The sequence below is a fragment of the Montipora foliosa genome, chromosome 6 (genome assembly GCF_036669935.1).
Source record: "Montipora foliosa isolate CH-2021 chromosome 6, ASM3666993v2, whole genome shotgun sequence".
In the NCBI taxonomy this organism is placed as follows: domain Eukaryota; kingdom Metazoa; phylum Cnidaria; class Anthozoa; order Scleractinia; family Acroporidae; genus Montipora; species Montipora foliosa.
In genome coordinates this window covers 13,162,062-13,183,261 of record NC_090874.1, presented here as the reverse complement: position 1 = coordinate 13,183,261, position 21,200 = coordinate 13,162,062, and the positions used below count along the sequence as shown (strand labels likewise).

General features: G+C 39.5%; 1 protein-coding gene across 1 annotated transcript in view; it reads left to right on the top strand.

Annotated features, from left to right (window-relative positions):
• The first annotated feature begins 936 nt into the window (after positions 1–936).
• Positions 937–21,200, top strand: part of LOC138005044 (zinc finger protein 721-like) — a 39,278-nt gene continuing 19,014 nt past the window's right edge. The window contains exons 1-2 of the mRNA XM_068851336.1: positions 937–993; positions 4,697–5,935. Coding sequence (XP_068707437.1) covers positions 4,722–5,935 — 1,214 coding nt within the window. The 5' untranslated portion in view covers positions 937–993; positions 4,697–4,721. The remainder of the gene's footprint in view (positions 994–4,696; positions 5,936–21,200) is intronic.

Sequence of the window (21,200 nt, the reverse complement as noted above, 5' to 3'; positions counted from 1 at the left end):
GAAACACAAGACGACTAGTGATCCCGGGGGGGGGGGTACTCCCCTATATAAGGTATATAGGTATGTGCTGCCCCAAAGGGTATGGTTTTTCAGCCGTTTTGGTCTGAAAACGGGTATAGATTTTGACAATTATGGTCTGAAATCGGGTAGGGTTTTTGGGGCCGGGAACATTTACGAAAGCTTACAAACATATTTTTCTTCTCAGTACGTAACTGGAACGACTAACTGAACTGAACTTCAAATGATTTTTTTTTGCATTTAAATTGATACAAAAGAGATAGATTTATGTTCAATGTTAATAGGCCTTATAATGTATAATAACGAGTCAATGTATTTTCATTCCTTTCGAGTTCGTTTTTTTTATATTATTGTTCTGTTCTGTTATTCTGTTCCCGTTAGATCGATTAGTATATCTGCAAACTGTTGTCATGACGGCACAATTTAAAGCGTGAACTATTCTAGAATTTTGTGCCTGATGCAATTCTCAGTATTTTATACTTCCTAATAAAAAATATTATGCTTTAACGTAATATACTTTGTTGTGATTTCACTCGGATACTATAATAATGTAACGATCTTATAAAGCCATGTCTGAAAACGGGTGTATATTTGCAAGCTCAGGTCAGGTTTTCAGGTCTGAAAACGAGTATGAATTTTAGAGGTCAGGTCTGAAAACGGGTGTGGAAAATGGCATGTTTAGGTCTGAAATAGGGTCGGGATTTGAAGACCCGGGCGGCACACCCCCACCTCCACTCCGAGGAGAACCCTTCCCCCCCCCCCCCCCTTGGCTAGTGATCAAGCAAAATAGTATTACTCTCTCGCGTCCCCTCACCAGTCTACGTGTTTCCTCATGGACAGAGTTGCAAACATGACGTCCTCTCCCTTCTCTCAAGTCCGCTGGTCAGAATGGCATGACCATTGCGAAGCTCATTGCGAAGAGAAGGAGTGAACTGAAGGTCCGAGCTGTTGTGAGCGAAAGCTATCTAAGAGAAGGTAAGAAAGTTTGTTACTGCATTTTAAGTGAGAGATCGGTCTCTTCGAAGGTGTTGTATCGTTAAATCTTTGTTTGCCTGCTTCTTCCTTCTCGGAAATGATCGTGGCCGTGTCTAGATATCTGGCAGCCGGACATATTGATCGGGCGCAACTCTTTTAGAACGCGTAATAATCGAGTATCAATTTAGTGTGTTCTTTTCTTGCGTTGTGTTCGTTCGGGCGCAACTCCTTCGAGTAATAATTGAGTTTTACTGTGGTCTTGTGTTGTTTCCGTTAGTAGGGGTTGTGTTTTGTGGGACGCAAACCGTGACAATCGTATAATCGGAAGAATGAAAATAGGCGGTCAGTATAAAATAAGGACCGCGGACTGCGGACTGCGGACTGCGGACTGTGGACCGGGTATAAAATGAGGACCATGTATAAAATTCGGACTGCGGGCCGGCTACAAAACGCGGACTGGCCGCGGACTAGATATGAAACAAGTTTTAAAAAACAGAGCATAGAACAAAACTAGGTTTGTTCTGGCCCAGATCCAGATTTTAAAGAAAGGCCTTGAGTACTCTTGTGTGAAAATGGCAGATCGGTTCCCCGATCAGTCAGAGAATGCTTTGACACCTTTAGTTGATCAAAAAAACGGCGAGAATACTAAGAAAGGAACAAAAGTTGCACTCAACGTTTTTCGAGAGTATCTCAAGGAAAAAAAGGTAGACGACGCAAAGGACAAGTTGGCGAATGCATATGTACTGAGGATATTTTATGCTGAAGCTAGATTAAAATAATGGGGAGCTTTACACCAAAGCTTCACTTGCCGGGATATGCTTTGAAAACTGTGCAATTCTTCAGAATGGTGAGAAGGAAACCAATTGATTTCTGCCATTACTCAACTGCTGTCCCATATAAAAGGGAGGGATGCTCGTCGAAAATTTTAAATTAAATCTTAAAGGAGACCAATCTGGTCGTGGCCCAGGCTTTTTTTGACCCCTAAAAGAGACCATATTAAAACACAGATATATATAAAATACTGTGATTTTTAATGATGGCAATGACATTATTATCTATTACTTTCACCGTCGTGAAGAAATATAAAAATGTACACATACCCTTTTATATTTCTTCGGAAGGAGACCATTACGGCTATAACCCTAAAGGAGACTATCACGGCTGTATATGATTGCGTTTTGCCCAGAACACCCTAAGTGAGACCAAAATCCGAAATTTACGCCCCTAAGCGAGACGGCGAGCATCCCTCCCCTTTTTATATGGGAGAACGTAAAACGTTTTCTCCCTTAATGCTCTAGATACAGCTGGAAACGGGCATCACCAAACTGTCAATCGCCATTGTCAATAAGACGACTCATAAAAGCTCAGTTCGAGGAACCCATTGGATTTCCAATTCAATACGATTATCTGCGCAAAACTGAAATATCTATCAACAACCAACACCTCTCCTTAAATTCCCTTTCATGGGCAAATGAACCTTAAGCTCAGGCAATTCCTGGTACTCGCTTAGATCTAATGGAAGATTTGTTACCTGTACCATACATTAATTAGGAGAAACCATCGTAGGTGATTCCTGCTCCTGACCGAGCATGAGGGGTAGTAAAGGAGGCACTTTTGTTCGATGGAAGGCGTTGGAACCAACCAATATTACATGCTTTAGCCCCGTGACCAATCCAATTGCAGCGGAAGCACCTGTTGGCGGTATTTCCAGCAAATTCTGATCGGACAAAGAAAAGGACAAATACAAGAAAAAAGCTGTACAATCAAGAGGGTGCGGTGGGGGAACTAGCTGAGAACGTCAGTGTTGAATTGCAAGAGTGAGAGAACAACCAAAACTTGCCAGCTGCTTAAATAGCCTGGTAACTGAATGGGAATATTCCGGAGGACTACTAAAACACCTAGAAAATACTTGATAACAAACCACAAAAACCCTTCAAATTAGAAGAATTCAAACGCAGACCAATAGAAAATACATTAATTTTACACTAGCTACAAGTTTCAGTTCAAAGGAAATTGGTGTTTTCAATCACAATGGTGTGAATGTTTCAGTTTTCATACTCGTCCTCGAGGAAACTTCCAAAGCAATTTCTCTCAATTCTTGTACTGTAAAAATCTCCATGCCGTTAAGAGTATCCCGAGTAAACACTGACTTCAGCGTCTTGTTATCAATGTAAAGGGAGTAAATATATTAAGCAAGTACACTGTTTATATTACTGGTTTCAAAGATGACACCCTGTTGTCGGCCAGGAGAACGTTTTAAAAGACTTGGTTAAAATGTACGTTGCCGAATAAACTAATTAAGTATGACGGTCGTTTTGCACACGAGACAAATACGTCATTGTCGTGGCTAGTAATAAATTTTTGTCTTCATTGCGACAAAAATCGAATGTATTGGTGGCTTCGCGCATTTTCAGGGAGGCATGTTGTAAATTTCAGCCACGTCGTGAAATCGAGCATACAGCGATTGATTTTATTGAGACTAATAAGCACACTGTTATTTTTCCTTTAGGTTTATTGTACACGCAAAACTGATATTTTCTGTTTTGGAAATTAACCATTTTAAAAGGGCTGTGTACACTTAACATAACAAGGTCGTTGTAATGAAATTTACACACAGTGCCAGCAATTGGATGATTACAAGACTGAACAAAAAAATTTGCTTACTACAACACTTTGAATTGCTGTTTGACATAGTTATCGGAAATATATCACTTTATTATATCTCTCAGATAGTACACGCGCTGTAATTGGCTAAATTAGCGGGCCGTATTCTACAGTACGGCCCGCTGTACAGCCCGCTAAATTTAAAATTTCGACAAAACATCATCTAGCGAGTTTTTCATGTCATTTCTGTTGCATAAACTTGTACTGAAAACTGTTTGAATCTTGCAAGCAACTATTTCAAACTTAACAGCCAAGAAGATTTAGTTTTTGGGATTTTGGCACGGCATTCTTTGTGGCAGTTGAACCTTCCGCTTCACTTTGACTAGTTTCCTTGCCCGCGCGCTGGTTAACCTCAGAGATATAATAAATATCTTACTAACCTCGTTTTCTCGGTCCGTACTGTAAGTTACGGATCCTCGTTTTTTCCCGTTGATTTATGGCCCAAGCGCGAAGCGTGCGGGCCATAAATCGTAAGAGGTATGATGCAAACCTTTTGTATTTGTTATCTTGTTACTTAAAGTTAATATCTTCTGTTAACTCTAATTATTTAAGACGTTTTATTTTCTTCTGCTAAATCTGATTATCTTTAAGAAGTTTTCTTTTCTTCGCGTCGCTAACTCCGTAATTTCTTAGAACACTTAACACAATTGTATGTACCGTGTTGATTGTCTTTTTATTAACTTCCTATTAATGAATGCGATGATGACGATATGACCATGGTTGTGGGCCATCGCTGGGCAGCTACATATAATTTCCATTTGGGACAAAGACATCTGCCTAGGGAGAAACGGACGGTAAGGTACAAATCAGCAACTGAGCGGGAAACTGAACGAAACGATAGCACGATGCATACCATATGACACGTGATCGCTGTGTACATGTGTACAATATATATTAGGTCATTAACTTCTGTTAACAAATTAATACACTAAATCGTTTTTTTTTTTTAAAGTTAAAAGATGATTAATGACTTGACTTTGACTGAAGTGTCTGTTGGACGTTGTTGATAGAAATAACTTCTTTTTCTTTTGCATTTTAGTCTTAAGTAAAATCACAATCTGTTAATGATGTCAAGATCACTTAAGGAAAGAAACTGCCGTTGTGTCAACAAGGGTACTTGGTGTATACAGAAAAGAAACTGTCTCAGCGAGGAACAAAGTCTTTCGAGAGATGAACAAGTCCATAATGGAGAGAAGCATAATGAATGCAAAGAATGTGGCAAGTGTTTCAGCGATGCAGGGAAATTAAAGAAACATGAAAGAACCCATACTGGAGAGAAACCTTATGAATGCAAACAATGTGGTAAGTGTTTTACCGAAGCAGGAAATTTGAGGAGACACGAAAGAGTCCATACTGGAGAGAAGCCTTACAAATGCAAACAATGTGGCAAATGTTTTAGCCAAGCAGGAAATGTAAAGATACATGAAAGAGTCCATATTGGAGAGAAACCTTACGAATGCAAACAATGTGGCAAGTGTTTTCGCCAAGCAGAACATTTAAGGAGACATGAAAGAGTCCATACTGGAGAGAAGCCTTATGAATGCAAACAATGTGGCAAGTGTTTTAGCAAAGCAGAAAGCTTAAAGATACATGAAAGAGTCCATACTGGAGAGAAGCCTTATGAATGCAAACAATGTGGCAAGTGTTTTAGCCAAGCAGGAGATTTGAGGAGACACGAAAGAGTCCATACAGGAGAGAAGCCTTACAAATGCAAACAATGTGGCAAATGTTTTAGCGAAGCAGGAAGCTTAAAGATACATGAAAGAGTCCATACTGGAGAGAAACCTTATAAATGCAAACAATGTGGTAACTGTTTTAGCAACGCAGGAAATTTGAAGACACATGAAAGAGTCCATACTGGAGAGAAACCTTATGAATGCAAACAATGTGGCAAGCTCTTTAGCGTTGCAAGTAATTTAAGGACACATGAAAGAGTCCATACTGGAGAGAAGCCTTATGAATGCAAACAATCTGGCAAGTGTTTTAGCCATGCAGGAGATTTGAGGAAACACGAAAGAGCCCATGCTAGAGAGAAGCGTTACAAACGTAAGCCAAAAGGAAACTTTTTTCGCAACAAAAAAAGTGTCAGGAAACATAAAAAAGCACTAAGACGTTCTGCAAGTGCAAGTGAACACGAAGTAGAGATCCATCGCCCCTGCACTCGACAGGAACATAGTTCAAACCAGGGTGAAAATTACAGCTGTTGGCTTTGCCAAGAGGAGTTGTGCAGCGAGGAGCTTCTTCTTGCACACTATCAAAATCATATGACGTTTGAGGAGCCATCAACTTAAAGTAGTTGGGTGGCTTCTTAATGAATTTTGTTTAAGAAAGTTTTAGTTCGTCGGCTATAATGGTGTTGCGTTTGTAAATTTAAAAAGCGTTCCATTTCCTCGTTGTTAAGTTTTGTTGGACGTTACTTCGCCGCCATATGTGTTCAGGTTAGGGTTAGGGTTAGTTCAAACGAGGGTGAAAATTACAGCTGTTGGCTTTGCCAAGAGGAGTTGTGCAGCGAGGAGCTTCTTCTTGCACACTATCAAAATCATATGACGTTTGAGGAGCCATCAACTTAAAGTAGTTGGGTGGCTTCTTAATGAATTTTGTTTAAGAAAGTTTTAGTTCGTCGGCTATAATGGTGTTGCGTTTGTAAATTTAAAAAGCGTTCCATTTCCTCGTTGTTAAGTTTTGTTGGACGTTACTTCGCCGCCATATGTGTTCAGCCTTTTCTAAGGTGCGTTGAAAATTAGACCATTGTTTAAATATCTAAACACAGCTTTTTTTTTTTTTTTTTTTGGGGGGGGGGGGGTTATTCCAGTTCAAGTTATTGTAAATATTGTAAATGCCTTTTTATGTGTTTTCAAAATAGTGTTTTAAAGGTTCCCCTAGAAACAACGACTTTTTGTAACGAACGGGCCTCTTTAACCCCAGGCAGCTTAGGACGGTGCCTACTATTGTTAATGCGCATACGTTCTGTGCATCTCGAGATACTTGGATTTTTTATCGGTGATGCTTACTAATACAGGGATATTTTTGCGCGGTTTAAAACTATCCGGAGAAAGTAGATCTTAGTAAGTACTCTTGGTATCCAAAAAGAAAATTGGGGGTAACCATGCATTTTCGAGAGATAATTAAGCTTCAATTTGAGAAAGAACGCCATACATTTCGTTGTATTTTAAAGATTTTTACAAATATTATTCATGAATTATGTTTGAAAAATGCGTGGTTAACCCCAATTTTCTTTTTTAATTTCAATAACACTTGTTAAACACGAAGGCGCGCTATATAAGGAAGTCTTCCCTGGGAAGATCGAGGCTCATTTGTCAGTCACCCGTTGACGTGCGCGGGAATGCAAATGATTTATCAATCAACCGTGGACGCAACCGAGATTTCTGTGATAATTTCTTCAATAAAAGAGCCCCTTATGGCAATGTGTCCGTAGTATGCCATAAAATGGTATCTGTCGTTCTTTTTTCAAATTCCCAGTCCCTTTTTTTTCGCGCTAGAAATATCTTTTCGGACATCCGTCTCTGTGTTGCTGTTTGTTGATCACCATCTTGGATAATTAATCAGTCGTGCTTGAATGAATTCGAACAAAAGCAGTGCGTGAAGCGCCCCCTTTTATAGTGCGTCTTCGTGTTTAAGATCTACATTTCCTGCATAATCACACACCGGGGCAAAAATATCTTTAATTAGTAGGCACCGTCCTTAAAATCCCCTCAGCAATGCTTAACCTGCGATCAGGCCCATTTTTAGCTTCGCCCATATGTTCTCTTATGTCGTCGCTCGCTAAAATTGGGCCTGACCAAAACTCTCTCAAGAATTCCGGACGGTCGGCCAAATTTTGGCCGACCAAACTCGTGATCTGATTGGCTGTTGAAACGCCGGAAGTGAAAATGCCATCGTGATTGCGCGGCGCTCTCGCGAAGTCCTCGAGATTAATCCGCCATAAGTGTACGAAGAAAAAATGCTGCCTTTTCTTCTTACAATGACGTGGACGGTGCAACTTGATTTTATTTGTATAAATGGAGATATGCCATCTGGAACATCTCATAACTTGTCCAGAATCGGGTTTGAATCTCTGGAAAGAGTGAAATTAGCGATTCCGTTGTCGAGCTCTGTGGCCATGTGGTTGAAAGTACTTTGGCACAAACTTCCCTGATGTTTTGAAAGCTAAGTAGCTGGTTCTTTCAAATGGCAATGAAAGCCGATGCATATTGGTTTCCTGGGTGAGACAAAGGACATATATATCAAAACGAGGAGATGCTGATAAAATCGCAAGTTACACGAATGCATGTTTTGAATATCTGTGTATCACACTTACTGTACATGACACGGTTTGTTTGCACAATTTGGAGTCAAGATTGCTTCATAATATTTCCAGTTGATTTAACTCTCGCTCCAGAGAGACCAATTGTACAAATATAAAAGAAATTTTGCGAGTCCATCTTACTGTTCGTACTCCATCAAAAGATTAACGGTCAAATTTATCATGATTTTACTGCGCGCAACTTCTAGAAATACACTGCAACTGAATTAAGATATTACCCGAAAAAATCACCAAAGAAACCTTAATGGGCAAACACGTTAAAAGAATAATGTATTTCTCCTTTTTTTTTCTTTAAAAATCTATTGCCAAACCGTCCAACGACAAAATGCTAGGTTATCTCAATTACAAATTAAGATGTCAAGCTTAAAAGATTGCATATTCAGTGAAGTTCGGAGGAAGAATTACGCCGGCCTTTGCCGCAATATAGTCGTCGAAAAGGTACAGAAAGTAACATTCCCCATGCTTTAAATGTGTTTCTCTCAAATTAAAGCCAACGGTAACTTTCGAATTCGTTTATAATATTCCTCCCACGGTAATCAACTCTGGTCAAAACAAAATAGCGTGAATCTGCCGTCCACGCGTGTATTGGTGTAATGGAAGTAAATTTGATTGGCCGATGAAGGACATGTCAATCAATCAAAAAAAGTGGGCGGAAGGAATATCGAAGAGAAATTTGGTCAGGCTCTATTTTTCGTTTCGCCAACTCCACATTACGTACCACGCGAAACTAAAATAGAGCCTGATCGCAGGTTAGCAATGCTCGGCTACATAGCAGCGTAACGCACAATTTATATGGTTTATGGGAAAACAATTGGCAAGTTCTATCCTAAAGAGAAGATAAGAAATTCTTTTCCAGAAAAGTGCCTATTCACAAACTACCCCCGATCTTTATCTTATAAGTCTAATTGATCCGAAGGAACCGTTATTTGCCAGTGAGCCATATGTTTTGTAATTGTGACACCGTCGATGGTTCCCGAGAGGAATCAACGGTGAAATACTAACGACCTCGGAACCACTAAGCATAGCACCTCTCATTTTCTGCAAATGCATCTTAACCACCAAATTGTTGCATATCGAAGTGTTCCTGGAGAAAAAACTTGTTTCCTTACTTTGGCAAATTTCCAGGCAGTCACATTCTGTTTCTAAGGTCAAGTGTGCATTGCCATCATATGAACTTCACTTTACGAACCTTTCTTTAGGGTTATGAAATCCAAAATAAGTCATATAGACGTAAATGTTAGCATTTAAATCTTGTTGTTGTTGTTGTTCAGTAAAAGAAAAGACAAGATTATAAAGAATTTCTAATTAAAGCAAAGATTCGTTAGGTACCAAAGGGAGTCATAGACGGAAACGTCATTTGACAACATCTCAAATTCATGTCCGTTAAGCTCACAGCCTTGTTCTACCAATATATCAGTACACTAGTTTGATTTTGGGTTGGTGAATAAAACCGTATGGTAAAGTGAAATAAATTTTTCACTGGAGTTTCTTCAACAAGCGTGCAGAGTACTAGGCGAGAATGACTGCGGTCCTCACAAAAATCCCGGCAGTTGCATATCGAAAAGACAAGTATCAAAAAGATTTTCTTGTCACAGTCAAAAAAGTCATTTAATTTGGGTACACGGGGAAGACATAGGTCTTTTTTCTGCTCTTTCGGTATTTTTATGACGTAATCAAAGGCATAGTTGAAGTACCTGATCAGTTACCCAGGTTGACTACTTTCGAGTAGTTATACACTTGCGAATGTCTTAAAATACCTTCACAAGTCGGTGGTGCATGCACTTTAATTACTTCGATAGATGCTCGGGGAATATCTGAGTGCTCCATTGCAAGAGTGAAACCTTCGAACTTCCGATTATTACGTGTAATTCGGATGCTTTACCACTGAGTTGTTGGAGGTTAGTAGGAGCTATGCCATTTATTGACCTTTTCACCCCCGTGGCGACCCCCACTGAGGAGTAAAATCGTCTGGGGTCAAACAGGGTTAAATGATCTACAAGTTTTACTCTGTGATTCCTTGACTGGGCGTCAAATGTAGGTGTCTATGAGAGAAAATTGCTTTAAATTGTCAAGATGAGAGTGAGGATCACTTCACCCCTTCGTCTATAACCCGCGCTTCAAATTCATTTTGTTTGTTATCACCTGAATTTCCAAATTGTGACTTGCAGACTCGTACCAGTGACATGTTGGGCTCCCTTTGAACACAGAAGATGCTGAGACTAGATAGAGTCACATGCCAGAGCCACCCACTAGTACTGATAGGAGTTGAAGTGTTGGCTATTTACAAACTTTTCTTTAAGCAGATTGCATTACCTGTGTGCAACTGTTATCTTAAAATGAAATCATTAACCACTTCAAAATGAAATTACTACTTTCGTTATAAAGTAAGAAAATTTTAAAAGAATGAAACTTAAGTTAGACCAATATAGTTGAGGGTAGTTGCCCAATATAGTTAAAGGTGGCATCCAAGAAGTAAAGCTTCAAATGTTTCAGTACAAGATTTTACAGAACATGTTACCCACTCAAGCGAGCTTTTTCCGAGATGTCGCGAAGATCGTCCAAGTTCCGAGGTAGTTACTGAGCAATAAGATATTTCTTTGTCAGTTTATCTAGTTTTATGGGCAAGAATATGTGATGACAGGCAACAAATAAGATGTTTCTTGGTTTTATCATCTTTAGCATCAGCAGCCAAGGCAAGTCTCAAACGCCGGAAGAACTGTGTTGTCGTGGATTCAGACGAGGAAACATTATAATGAGGATAAGACAAAGCTTGGAGCAGGATGTGCTTGAGGAAGATAACAGTGAATAGGCGAACACCGTGAACAAATATTAAATTTCGAGATTCATGTTTTTAAGTGTTTTCTTCTCGAACGGATATAAATTCAATGCAACGTTGTAAATAAATTATTTGTGATGCCGTTGTGCCGTTGTCTTAATCCTATACCATGGAGAATAAAAGGGATTCCGCAAATTTCTAAAGCAAGTTGTGTTGCGATTAATGGTTCCGGAAATTTTTGAAACCAGTAACACATTTACCGTGACATTAATCTTAGTGCAAAGGTTAGTGGCTCCAGTGTCTTTGGACATTGTTAGGACTCATTGTTAACTCGTTTTTGAACTGGTATCAGAAATTTCTGAAACCATCCATCATTGAAGCTGGTTTCAAAAAATTCCGAAACCAATCATCGCTCATTTCCCTTACCTTCACATCCGTGGTCAAATGCACGGGTTTCAAAAATTTCTGAAACCGGCAGTGGCTAATTGCTGTCGTTTTCAGCAATGGTCAAGACAAAGATTTCGGAAATTTCTGAAACCACTAACGGGTAATTGCCTCTCTTATCCAAGTTTGGGGGAAGAAAGTGGTTTCCGAAATTTCTGAGGCCAGCCTTCACAATGTCTTCCAAAATTATTTCTTCGAGCCACCCACAAAGAGATCGAGTAAACGCTGAATACTTGGACTAAAAGTAGACGAGAGGGATTTTCCCAGCCGAAAGGACATTTTTGGCGGCCAGATACTTCACTTTCCTCGAAATATCAGCCGAAAATTAAAATTGCGTCAAGGATTCAACAACGACAACCGATTTTTGTTAACTTTAGAAAATCCCCCAAGGTTTTGGAACGTGTTGATCGCTCCACCCTTTGCAAAAGCGAGAAGCAAACATTAAACCACCTCTTAGTCTCTCATAGCCTTAGTCTTGATGGTATGAAAAAACACGAGAACAGATCTTATTAAATTCATGTAAACTCTTATACGGTTGCCACGTTAGGTCGACTGATGGGCAGACACTAAATCACTGTATTCTTCCTTCAAAATGTTATATTTGCAAAAGCGAGAAGCAAATATTAGACCACCTCTTAGTCTCTCATAGCCTTAGTCTTGATGGTATGAAAAAACACGAAAACAGATCTTGTTAAATTCATGTAAACTCTTCTACGGTTGCCACGTTAGGTCGACTGATGGGCAGACACTAAATCACTGTATTCTTGCTTCAAAATGTAATATTTTTTGTGCTTGTGCATGGGCGGGAGGATGAGCTTTGTTTCCGGACTTTCCTTTTGCGGCTGCATGAAAGACTCGTCATTCTAAGAGAGATCGCTACTGCTAAAAAAGTCCCTAAGAATGTTTTTTCGGGAGTGGGCTTTCCAAGGACTTTCTTTCTCTGTTCTCTTTCTCTTTCTCTTTCTCTTCCGGTAGCATTGTAACACGCAATAACACTCAGAGAAAAGATGTAATCAGCAGATTGTAATCTGGCGTCTGTAAACAGCATTTTTTACAATGACTGCAAAATTCTCGCGAGCTCATTGGCTAATTTTTATGGTCAATAAGCGGACAGACACATATTTTTATAATTTATGCGTTTCGAAGAATTTAATTTATGCAAAATTTTGTGAAACGTCGATCTGTCACTTTTTAACCAATAGAAAGTCTCTTTTTTTTTTCATTAGCCAATAAGGGAGCGAGGCAACTTATGAATTTGGTTCCGTGAGATTGAATAAAATTGAATTTTCTTGCATTTTTGTCTCGCGTTCTTCTCGTGCTTTGACTTTATTTTAACCCCTCTGCCTTTTTGTTATTGTAAAAAACAAATTGATGTCAGTTTTTCATACGTCTGTTCCTGTTACAATGAATTTCGTCAAATTTGTTAAATGGGTTCTTCATGTTATTCTTGTCATTGTTGTATATTTGTGTTAATTAAACAATTTTTGCAAAAAATAGTGGGAGCACCAAAATGGGTAACCAGTATGAATGTCAAATAGGAGATAACAAGAATTATTTTTCAATAAAATGCAAGGCTAGTTCCCCAGTGCTTGATGGTAAAGGCAATCAAAATGGCCTGAAAGCTTTAACAACTACTTGTGTTTCTGGATTTTATTCCAAGGTAGGTTTCTCATTAGATATTTCATTTTGGCTAACAAACGCAAATACCAAAAGAATTGCAGGAAAGCGACCTCGGTTTGCTCTCATTAAGAATAACCTATGACCATGGACATATTACAACCATGATCGCCATCACAATCTTCACCACTTATAACGACCGTGACTACAACGATTGTCGTGAGCACTGGGAACAACAGAGCCACCATGACTACTGGGACCACCGTTAACATCTGGAGTACCATGTGCACTATGCATGATGATCATCCATAGCCACAATGACTGCGGACGAGTGACCACCACAACCACAATGATGACCGTAATCTCTCGGTTAGGACGATGACCCTTGCCACCAGGACCACTCCGACAATCCGCGCGACCACCTGCTCTTTGCTTGGATACCTCATGTTAGCAAAAAAAGTAAATGAGAGATCAGTTAGCAATCTTAATTTAATTTCTTCAGGCAAAGAATCCTCTAGTAAGTTCTTGGCGTCAAAGATTTGGGAATAAATACCTTCTTTATTTTAGAACTGTATGCCTCGTAATACTTCTTGGAGAGAATACAATTATTTGTTGTTGAGTAACTAGATTTAATTTTAATACATCTAATTGATAGACAGAGAGAGAGACTTTCATAACTTAATATTAGGTCTTGCGTTTTAATAAATTTCAATAGCAATTGTTCTTTAAACTTTTAGCCCACGACTAGAAACATACAACTTCATTGTAATTGTGCAACGCCGCTTTAACAGACCGAAATATATTTAGATTGGTTTTCAAGAAAAGCCATACCTTTCCAGCTAATCATAAGTCTTGCAGGAGAAATCATTACCCATCGGATTGAGAATCTTATTTAAGAACCAAACTTTTATTTGAGAACTTGTCTAAAGAAAGCTTGATTTGTGAAAATGGCGTTACATGTATAGACCTACAATCTCGGACCAAACTGTTGAGACAGTAACACAAATTCGCCTTTATTTTTAAACATGCCTACTTACTCTCCCCTTTCCACTCCCCTCCCCCCCCCCCCCCCCCCTAGTCAATGTTGCTGAGTATCGTCATATGTTCTACAGTATATTTCTGACCAAGATAAATCAATATTGAGGTTGGGGGGAGGGAAAAGGGTAGGTTTTAAGCGGTATATGTTCTTTTGTCTCAACAGGTTTTGTCCTAGATTGTTGTGTTGGAGTTGTATCCTCCTGTTTATGGGCTTCTGCTTGCACTCGATGGTGTTAAACCTGAACATCCATGCTACTTTGGATACGGTACACCAGCAATCAATTTCTTTGAGGATAACATTTTTCTTTTCTTTCTCTAAATGATCTTTTCTGTAGTAGATACATTGAAGACAGTAGATAGACTAGTACGAAAAAGGTAAAGGAAAAATGACATACTCTCACTTATATGGACAATTTGAGCAATTGTCTCTTGTGGACACCAGAAAGGTTCAGGTTGCTTCAACAGGATTGGAATCCATAACCTGTGATTTGATTAAGTGTGAATAAACACATTAAATTGAATGGAGATATGAAATAAACCTGAAAAAGGTAATTCATTTTCATCACCAAAGAATCATCCATCAAGCACGATAGAATTAATCCAACGCAGTCTACAACTTTCCTTTACGGTTGGTGTTATTTGCAGGTCGCAGATTGCAGGTTGCAGGTTGCAATATGGGAGGTGGCGTGGTCCAGTGATTAGGGCGTTGGTTTTAGCATGCGGTTGCCCTGGGGTTCAAATCATGTTCTAGGCTCTTGTTTGAATTTGTTTCCAGTTGTCCCGGATTCAACTCTACCACGCTTTGTAAATAGCCAACTGGTTGCCTCCTGCCACTTGGGGGTCTTAAAATCATGTTTCTTTCAATTATTAAAAGTGGGGTGCCTGTGAACTAACTTGATAGCAAACTGCACTTCCACTATAAATATAACAAATTTATGTCAGTTTTTCATGCGTCTGTCCTGTTATTGATCATGAATTTCGTCATAACATTGTCAAAGTAGCTGCGGATCCACGAGGCGATAGCAACAGAAAAAAAGTCTCCGAAAACTTGAAATAGCACAAGAAAGTTCTGCAAGTACAAAAGAACTTGAAGTTGAAATCCATCATCGCTGCACCAGACGAGAACATCATTCAAACCAGGCTGAAAAACGCATCTGTTGGCTTTGCCAGGAGGAGTTGAGCAGCAAGGAGCTTCTTCTTGTGCACTACGAACATCACATGACATTTGAGGAGTCGTCAAGTTGAGGCGCCTTGGTGTCTTTTAATGTCAAGAAACTTTGTTTAAATTGCTTTAAAATGGCAATGACTGATTGTGGTTGAAGTTATCTTGTTTATGATTAAATTAAAAGGTAAAAAGGTGCCATATGAGATGCGTTTTTTATCCCTGCTAGTACTAACGGTTTTTTGTGGGTGAGCTTAGAAATGCACAGTGATGTACCTAGCGTTTCACAGGGGAAGCAAGACCAAGACTGAGCATTTTTTTTTTTTTCAGCGTTTGGTTTCTTCATTCTAACGAGATATCTTTTAATTTTAATTTTTGTAAACAGAGATGTGTTCAGTTGAAAACGGACTGCAATGTTTGCGCTATACCTTGTGATTTCCATCATATGAGAACGGAACGATCGAATTAAGATTTGTTTTTTCGCTCGACAACTGAGAAAAGTTATCGCCGTACCGGCTCCGTTCATTCCTATCAGTAGACTAATGCCAAAGTCTCTGACCTGAGAAATCCATTTCCCACGACATCAGATCATGATTTCTTACAACAAAAACACTTTTGGAATTAGCAGTCGACCAAATATAGTCAATCAACTTGATCAGTTTCGACAGTCCAGTAAAATCTGGTAATCCCAATTCCTATGAGACGAAAACAGCTACCATACAGTATAAGGAGTAGTTGTTGCATACTTAGAACCGCAATTAATGGATGATTAGTGTATTATTTTTGTTTACCGTTGAAACTTACATTTGTTGTTAATATACTACTACCGTGACTTTTTTGCCATTCTTGCAATTAAATTGGCCAAGAAGTTTATAAGCCAAATCTGGAATAACCGTATGTGAAAAATACAGTTAGTATTTTGGGTACCAGCATAAACAAATGGCCGAATTAAACGTAAAACCGTTCTTGATAGTCCTATAACAAATTGGGTTCTGAACAATGTAGTTCCCGAAGCTGTGAAAGTGGAAGTATCCCATCCCACTTGCTAGTTCTTCTCTGTCGGCTGTTAAACAAAGCGAAGCATGTCAAGTCTAACATCCTTTTACGAGCAGAAATCTTGTCTTCAAGGTAATGTGACTGCGCTCGTCGACCTCCAAGACTACAAGTTCATCAGCCTGGGGAAAGTGGGGGGACCCCGGGCTAATTACATTCGTTATAGGGTCTTATAGGGAGATTTGAACGAGAATCTTACCTGGGGGTTGGGAAAAATCAGGGAGATTTTGTTCTCTATAAACCTTGCACCAGGGTAACATCGAAGTACTTAGTAAAGAGAAACTCTGAGTCATTTCAAGTTGTTTGCATGCAAGGCATTGCAGCCGCCGAACACGAGAATGCGGGCTCATCCACCTCCTTGTGGTTTGTTTCGGCAACATGGCCATCTCGACCCCCAGAGCTTTTCTTGACTGAGGAAGAGAAGAACTCTGGGGAACCCTGAAACAAAGTGTAATAAAGTGTCTTCCAATTAATCTTCGTGTACAGATGCACAGCTGATGCCACTCGTAGCATTAACAAAATAAAGTTTTGCAAAAATTTTAGCCGAATGCGTGCGGCAATTAAGAAAACAAATAAAGAAGCCTCGCCTGTGATGTGTTTCGAGAAATAGGGAATACACTCGCGGACTACATCTCGCCTTTCTCCTACATTTCTTTCGTGCTCTTCCTGCGTGCTTTACAACAGAACAGGTCACACGCGAGGCCTCTTCATTTGTTAATTATGATAGTCTTATACCTCTCTAGGAGGGGCAATTTCTTGACTTTGCTTGCTCTGGGGCCCCATCTATCAGAGGGAAATTGAAATATTTGGCTGAGCCCTTTGCAAAGTCCCTCCCTTGACTGGGGCCCCTCTGCCCTCTAGATTATGGCCATTGATAGGTGCATTTGCGTCAAACTTTAGCATCAAATTGTATTCTAAATCGTTTCTTAATGTTGTAATTTTGTTTTTCAAAAGCAAGGGAAATTTCAGCCTCATGCCATGATCATTCGCACTCGATGGTGTCAAACGCTGAGACCCGTCTGTAAAAAGTCATGACTTTGTACACCGTCCGTACAATCAGGGGCACTCAACGTCAATTTTCGGAAAATATCTGTTCGGAAGACGATTTGAGATCTAGAATTTTCGGAACATCTGTTGTAAAATTTCTTGCTTGCCTGCCTGTCCTAGGATTTTCAAACATCTGAAAGAATGGTATAATTGCCCATTTTTAACGGATTTTACCCTAAAAAGGTCACCTAGAATTTTCGGGAGCCTTTTTCCTGGCTGAAATTTTCGAAAAGGTTAATTTTGATCCCTAGATTTTTGAGATCACTTAACTTTCAGCTAGGAGATCCAAACAGATAAAAAAAAATAGGGCATAAAAATATGCCTATATCTACCGTTTAAATACTAAAATACGTTTAACAATGCTATGTTTAAGTGGTTTTGAACTATATTCCCGTTGGGTGCCCCTGGTACAATAGCAACAGCGATCAGTTTCTTTGAGGATAACGTATTTTTCCCTAGCTCGATATCTGCTTCTTTCTAAATTAGATATTTGTTACTGTAAATACTGAGAATAGCGTGAATAAAGAAATTAAATTGAATCGAGATGCAAATCCGAAAAGTGATCAAGTGATCAAGCAAAATAGTATTACTCTCTTGCGTCCCCTCACCAGTCTACGTGTTTCCTCGTGGACAAAGTTGCAAACATGACGTCCTCTCCCTTCTCTCAAGTCCGCTGGTCAGAATGGCATGACCATTGCGGAGAAGGATGAAGGTCCGAGCTGTTGTGAGCGAAAGCTATCTAACAGAAGGTAAGAAAGTTTGTTACTGCATTTTAAGTGAGAGAAATCTTTGTTTGCCTGCTTCTTTCTTCTCGGAAATGATCGTGGCCGTGTCTAGATATCTGGCAGCCGGACATATTGATCGGGCGCAACTCTTTTAGAACGTGTAATAATCGAGTATCAATTTAGTGTGTTCTTTTCTTGCGTTGTGTTCGTTCGGGCGCAACTCCTTCGAGTAATAATTGAGTTTTACTGTGGTCTTGTGTTGTTTCCGTTATTAGGGGTTGTGTTTTGTGGGACGCAAACCGTGACAATCGTATAATCGGAAGAATAAAAATAGGCGGTCAGTATAAAATAAGGACCGCGGACTGCGGACTGCGGACTGCGGACTGTGGACCGGGTATAAAATGAGGACCAGGTATAAAACTCGGACTGCGGGCCGGCTACAAAACGCGCACTGGCCGAGGACTAGATATGAAACAAGTTTTAAAAAACGGAGCATAGAACAAAACTAGGTTTGTTCTGGCCCAGATCCAGATTTTAAAGAAAGGCCTTGAGTACTCTTATTCCGTGTCAAAATATTGTCACGTACACAGAAATGCTCAGTTACAACATCAGCAAGGCTAGAGAAAATAAGAGTAGAGATTTTTAAAAATTAAACGAGACTTACCTTAAGTTGAAGTTTGATTGTAATTCTATGAGTTATTGGACAAGGAAACTAAAGAGTCATGTGAGATATGCGCACGCAGATCAAGTGTTCAGTCTTCAGTAAAAAAATGTTTAGGGTAGGGAAACAAAATCCCTATCACACATCAAGAAAATAGTTTGGGATGGGTGACTCCTTAGTTTCCTTGTCCAATAACGCATAGAATTACAATCAAACTTCAACTTAAGGTAAGTCTTGTTTAATTTTTAAATTCTATTTTGTCATTGGACTGCATCACTAAGGAGTCATGTGAGAGTTTCAAAGTGTTGGGATCACAAGCTTGAGGGCTTGGGTCAAAACAAACCAACAAAGAGGCAAACCCAACAAACAATGTAATATAAAATTTGACAGTGTACAATGATAGCACAATATTCGCCCAATGATTTTTCTGTATACATGAATCTAACAAAACCTGACCAAAATTGTCGTCAGTTTCTAAGGGCTTGTTTTAAAACCTATTGAACGTTGAGGCGTTAGCCCAGCCAGCCGCTTGCAAAATGGTTGCAATGTCTGCATTAAGGCATTTTCCTGCCAACGATGAGGCTGCTCTTGTGCTGTGTCCAGTAAACTTCTCAATACCAGACTGCTTTAATACGTGTACCTCTTTAAGCCACCTAGATAGTGTATCTGTGGCGACTGCCTTATGTGGCTTTCGGTAACTACTTAGCAACTGAGTGTTACATGTACCTCCATGTTAGTTTTTTGTTCTTTCAAGGTATTCTTTTAGTACTTTGATAGGGCAGAGTTTTTCATTAGGAATGAATGATTCAATCACTAATGGACTTTGGTGGTTTCCAGGTCTAAATGTTTTTAGCAATTTTGTGAAGCAAAAAATGCACTCTTTGTGCCCAAATTTAAGGTAATCAATAGATAATGCTTTCAATGTTTGACATCTTTGGGCTAAGATCAGAGCCAAAAGCATAGTAAGTTTCATAGTTAAGTTCTTAAGGGTGAGTCCTTAAACAAGAGGTAGAGTTTTGTAAAAAATCAAGGACGGTACGAACATCCAAAAATTTATTGGTATTTCGGTAGGCTTGGTCTAGTTTCAAAGACTCCCTTCATAAATCTAGGCACACTAGGATGGTACCCAAAAGATATGTTCTTTCACAGAGTAATTATAGCAGATAATGCACTCCGTGCTGTGTTAAGTCCACTATAACCTATACCTTCATCATATACTTCTCCTATAAAGTTTACACCTTCTGCGACAGTTGGCGAAATTGGATTAACTTGCCTTTTACTACAGTTTAAAAAAATCATAATTCATGAGCCTAACAGCCTATCAAAACACCGATAAAACGTCACGTGTATGAGCTTTATATCCTGATAAAACACTCCTCGTTAGTATTCTTTATATAAAGAATACTAATAAGGCATAGCTTGTTTTTATTGTATGCTAATATTCACCTCTCACAATTTGAACCATTGTTTTGAATCCAGAGGGACACGCTCTTTGTGGAATGTTTTTTAAGCCGTTCAAAAAACTCGCAGTACGTGTTTTATCGGGTCTAAAAACACTCGGCTAAGCCTCCTGTTTTTAAACCCCGATAAATCACTGCTGCTCGTTTTTTAAACATTACATAGCTTCCATTTTTACAAGGTGCCATCGGGTCCCTGATCTCCAAGATGCTTCCATGTTATTGGTACCTGTTGAAGAAAAGCCTCTGTTTTGGAGTTGTTTCCGGATAAGTGGCACATCAGTAGGGATGGTATCTGGTGAAGTTGGTGTTTTTCGTTTGAGTGACTGGGCAGATATAATGTCCTCTCGGTCGCCGGCAAAACCACTGGTGCCTGGACGAGCATCTTCATTGCCACTGGCCACCACCACCACTTGGGTATAACGAAAATCCCGTCTGATTGTTCCTTCCGAGGAGGAAAAGCATAAAACTTGTAGTTACTCCATGTCAAGTGAAAAGCGTTGACAGCAAAAGCTTCTGGGTCTGGATGATATGAAATATATGGCTTGACTTGATAATTAATGTGAGAGGCAAACAGATCAAGATTCGGGGTAAAACAAAGTTGTGCACACGATTGCTGAAATAATGTTTTGTTAAGGCACCATTCTGTGTTACGCCTAGATTTTCGAGATTCAGAGTCTGCCTCAATGTTCTCTTTCCCCGGAATTCAGGCAACAGTGAGCCATATATTGTTTGCAATACTCCAATCCCAAATAGTTTTAACTAAGAAATTCAACTTAGTTGAATGACTGGTGCCCATTTTATTAGCTATAACCTGAACTGTTTTGTTATCAACCAGGACTCTGACGTGTCTTCCTGATACTAGCTGTCTATAAGCTTGTAAGCCAATAATTCAAGATATGTAGTTGATACGGGTTTCCTTCTCTGTAGCTGTCCAGAGCCCCCCTGTAGAGAGGTCATTTACTGCGCACCCCCATCCTTGTGTAGATGCGTCAGTACGAGTGGTGATTTGTGGGTCAGATCTGTCTATTTTATTGACTGCAGTATCTATACAATCGATCTACTACTGAAGCTCCTCTCTAGCAAATGGTGTCAAGCTCATAAAGGCATCAAAATTCTCAGCTTTTTGTGTAAGGGCTTAAGATTTTTCATGTTCTATAATAGTGCGAAAATGCAGAGGGCCATACATTACCCCAGGAAAACTAGATATGATGAGGCCCACAACTTGTGCCACCTCAC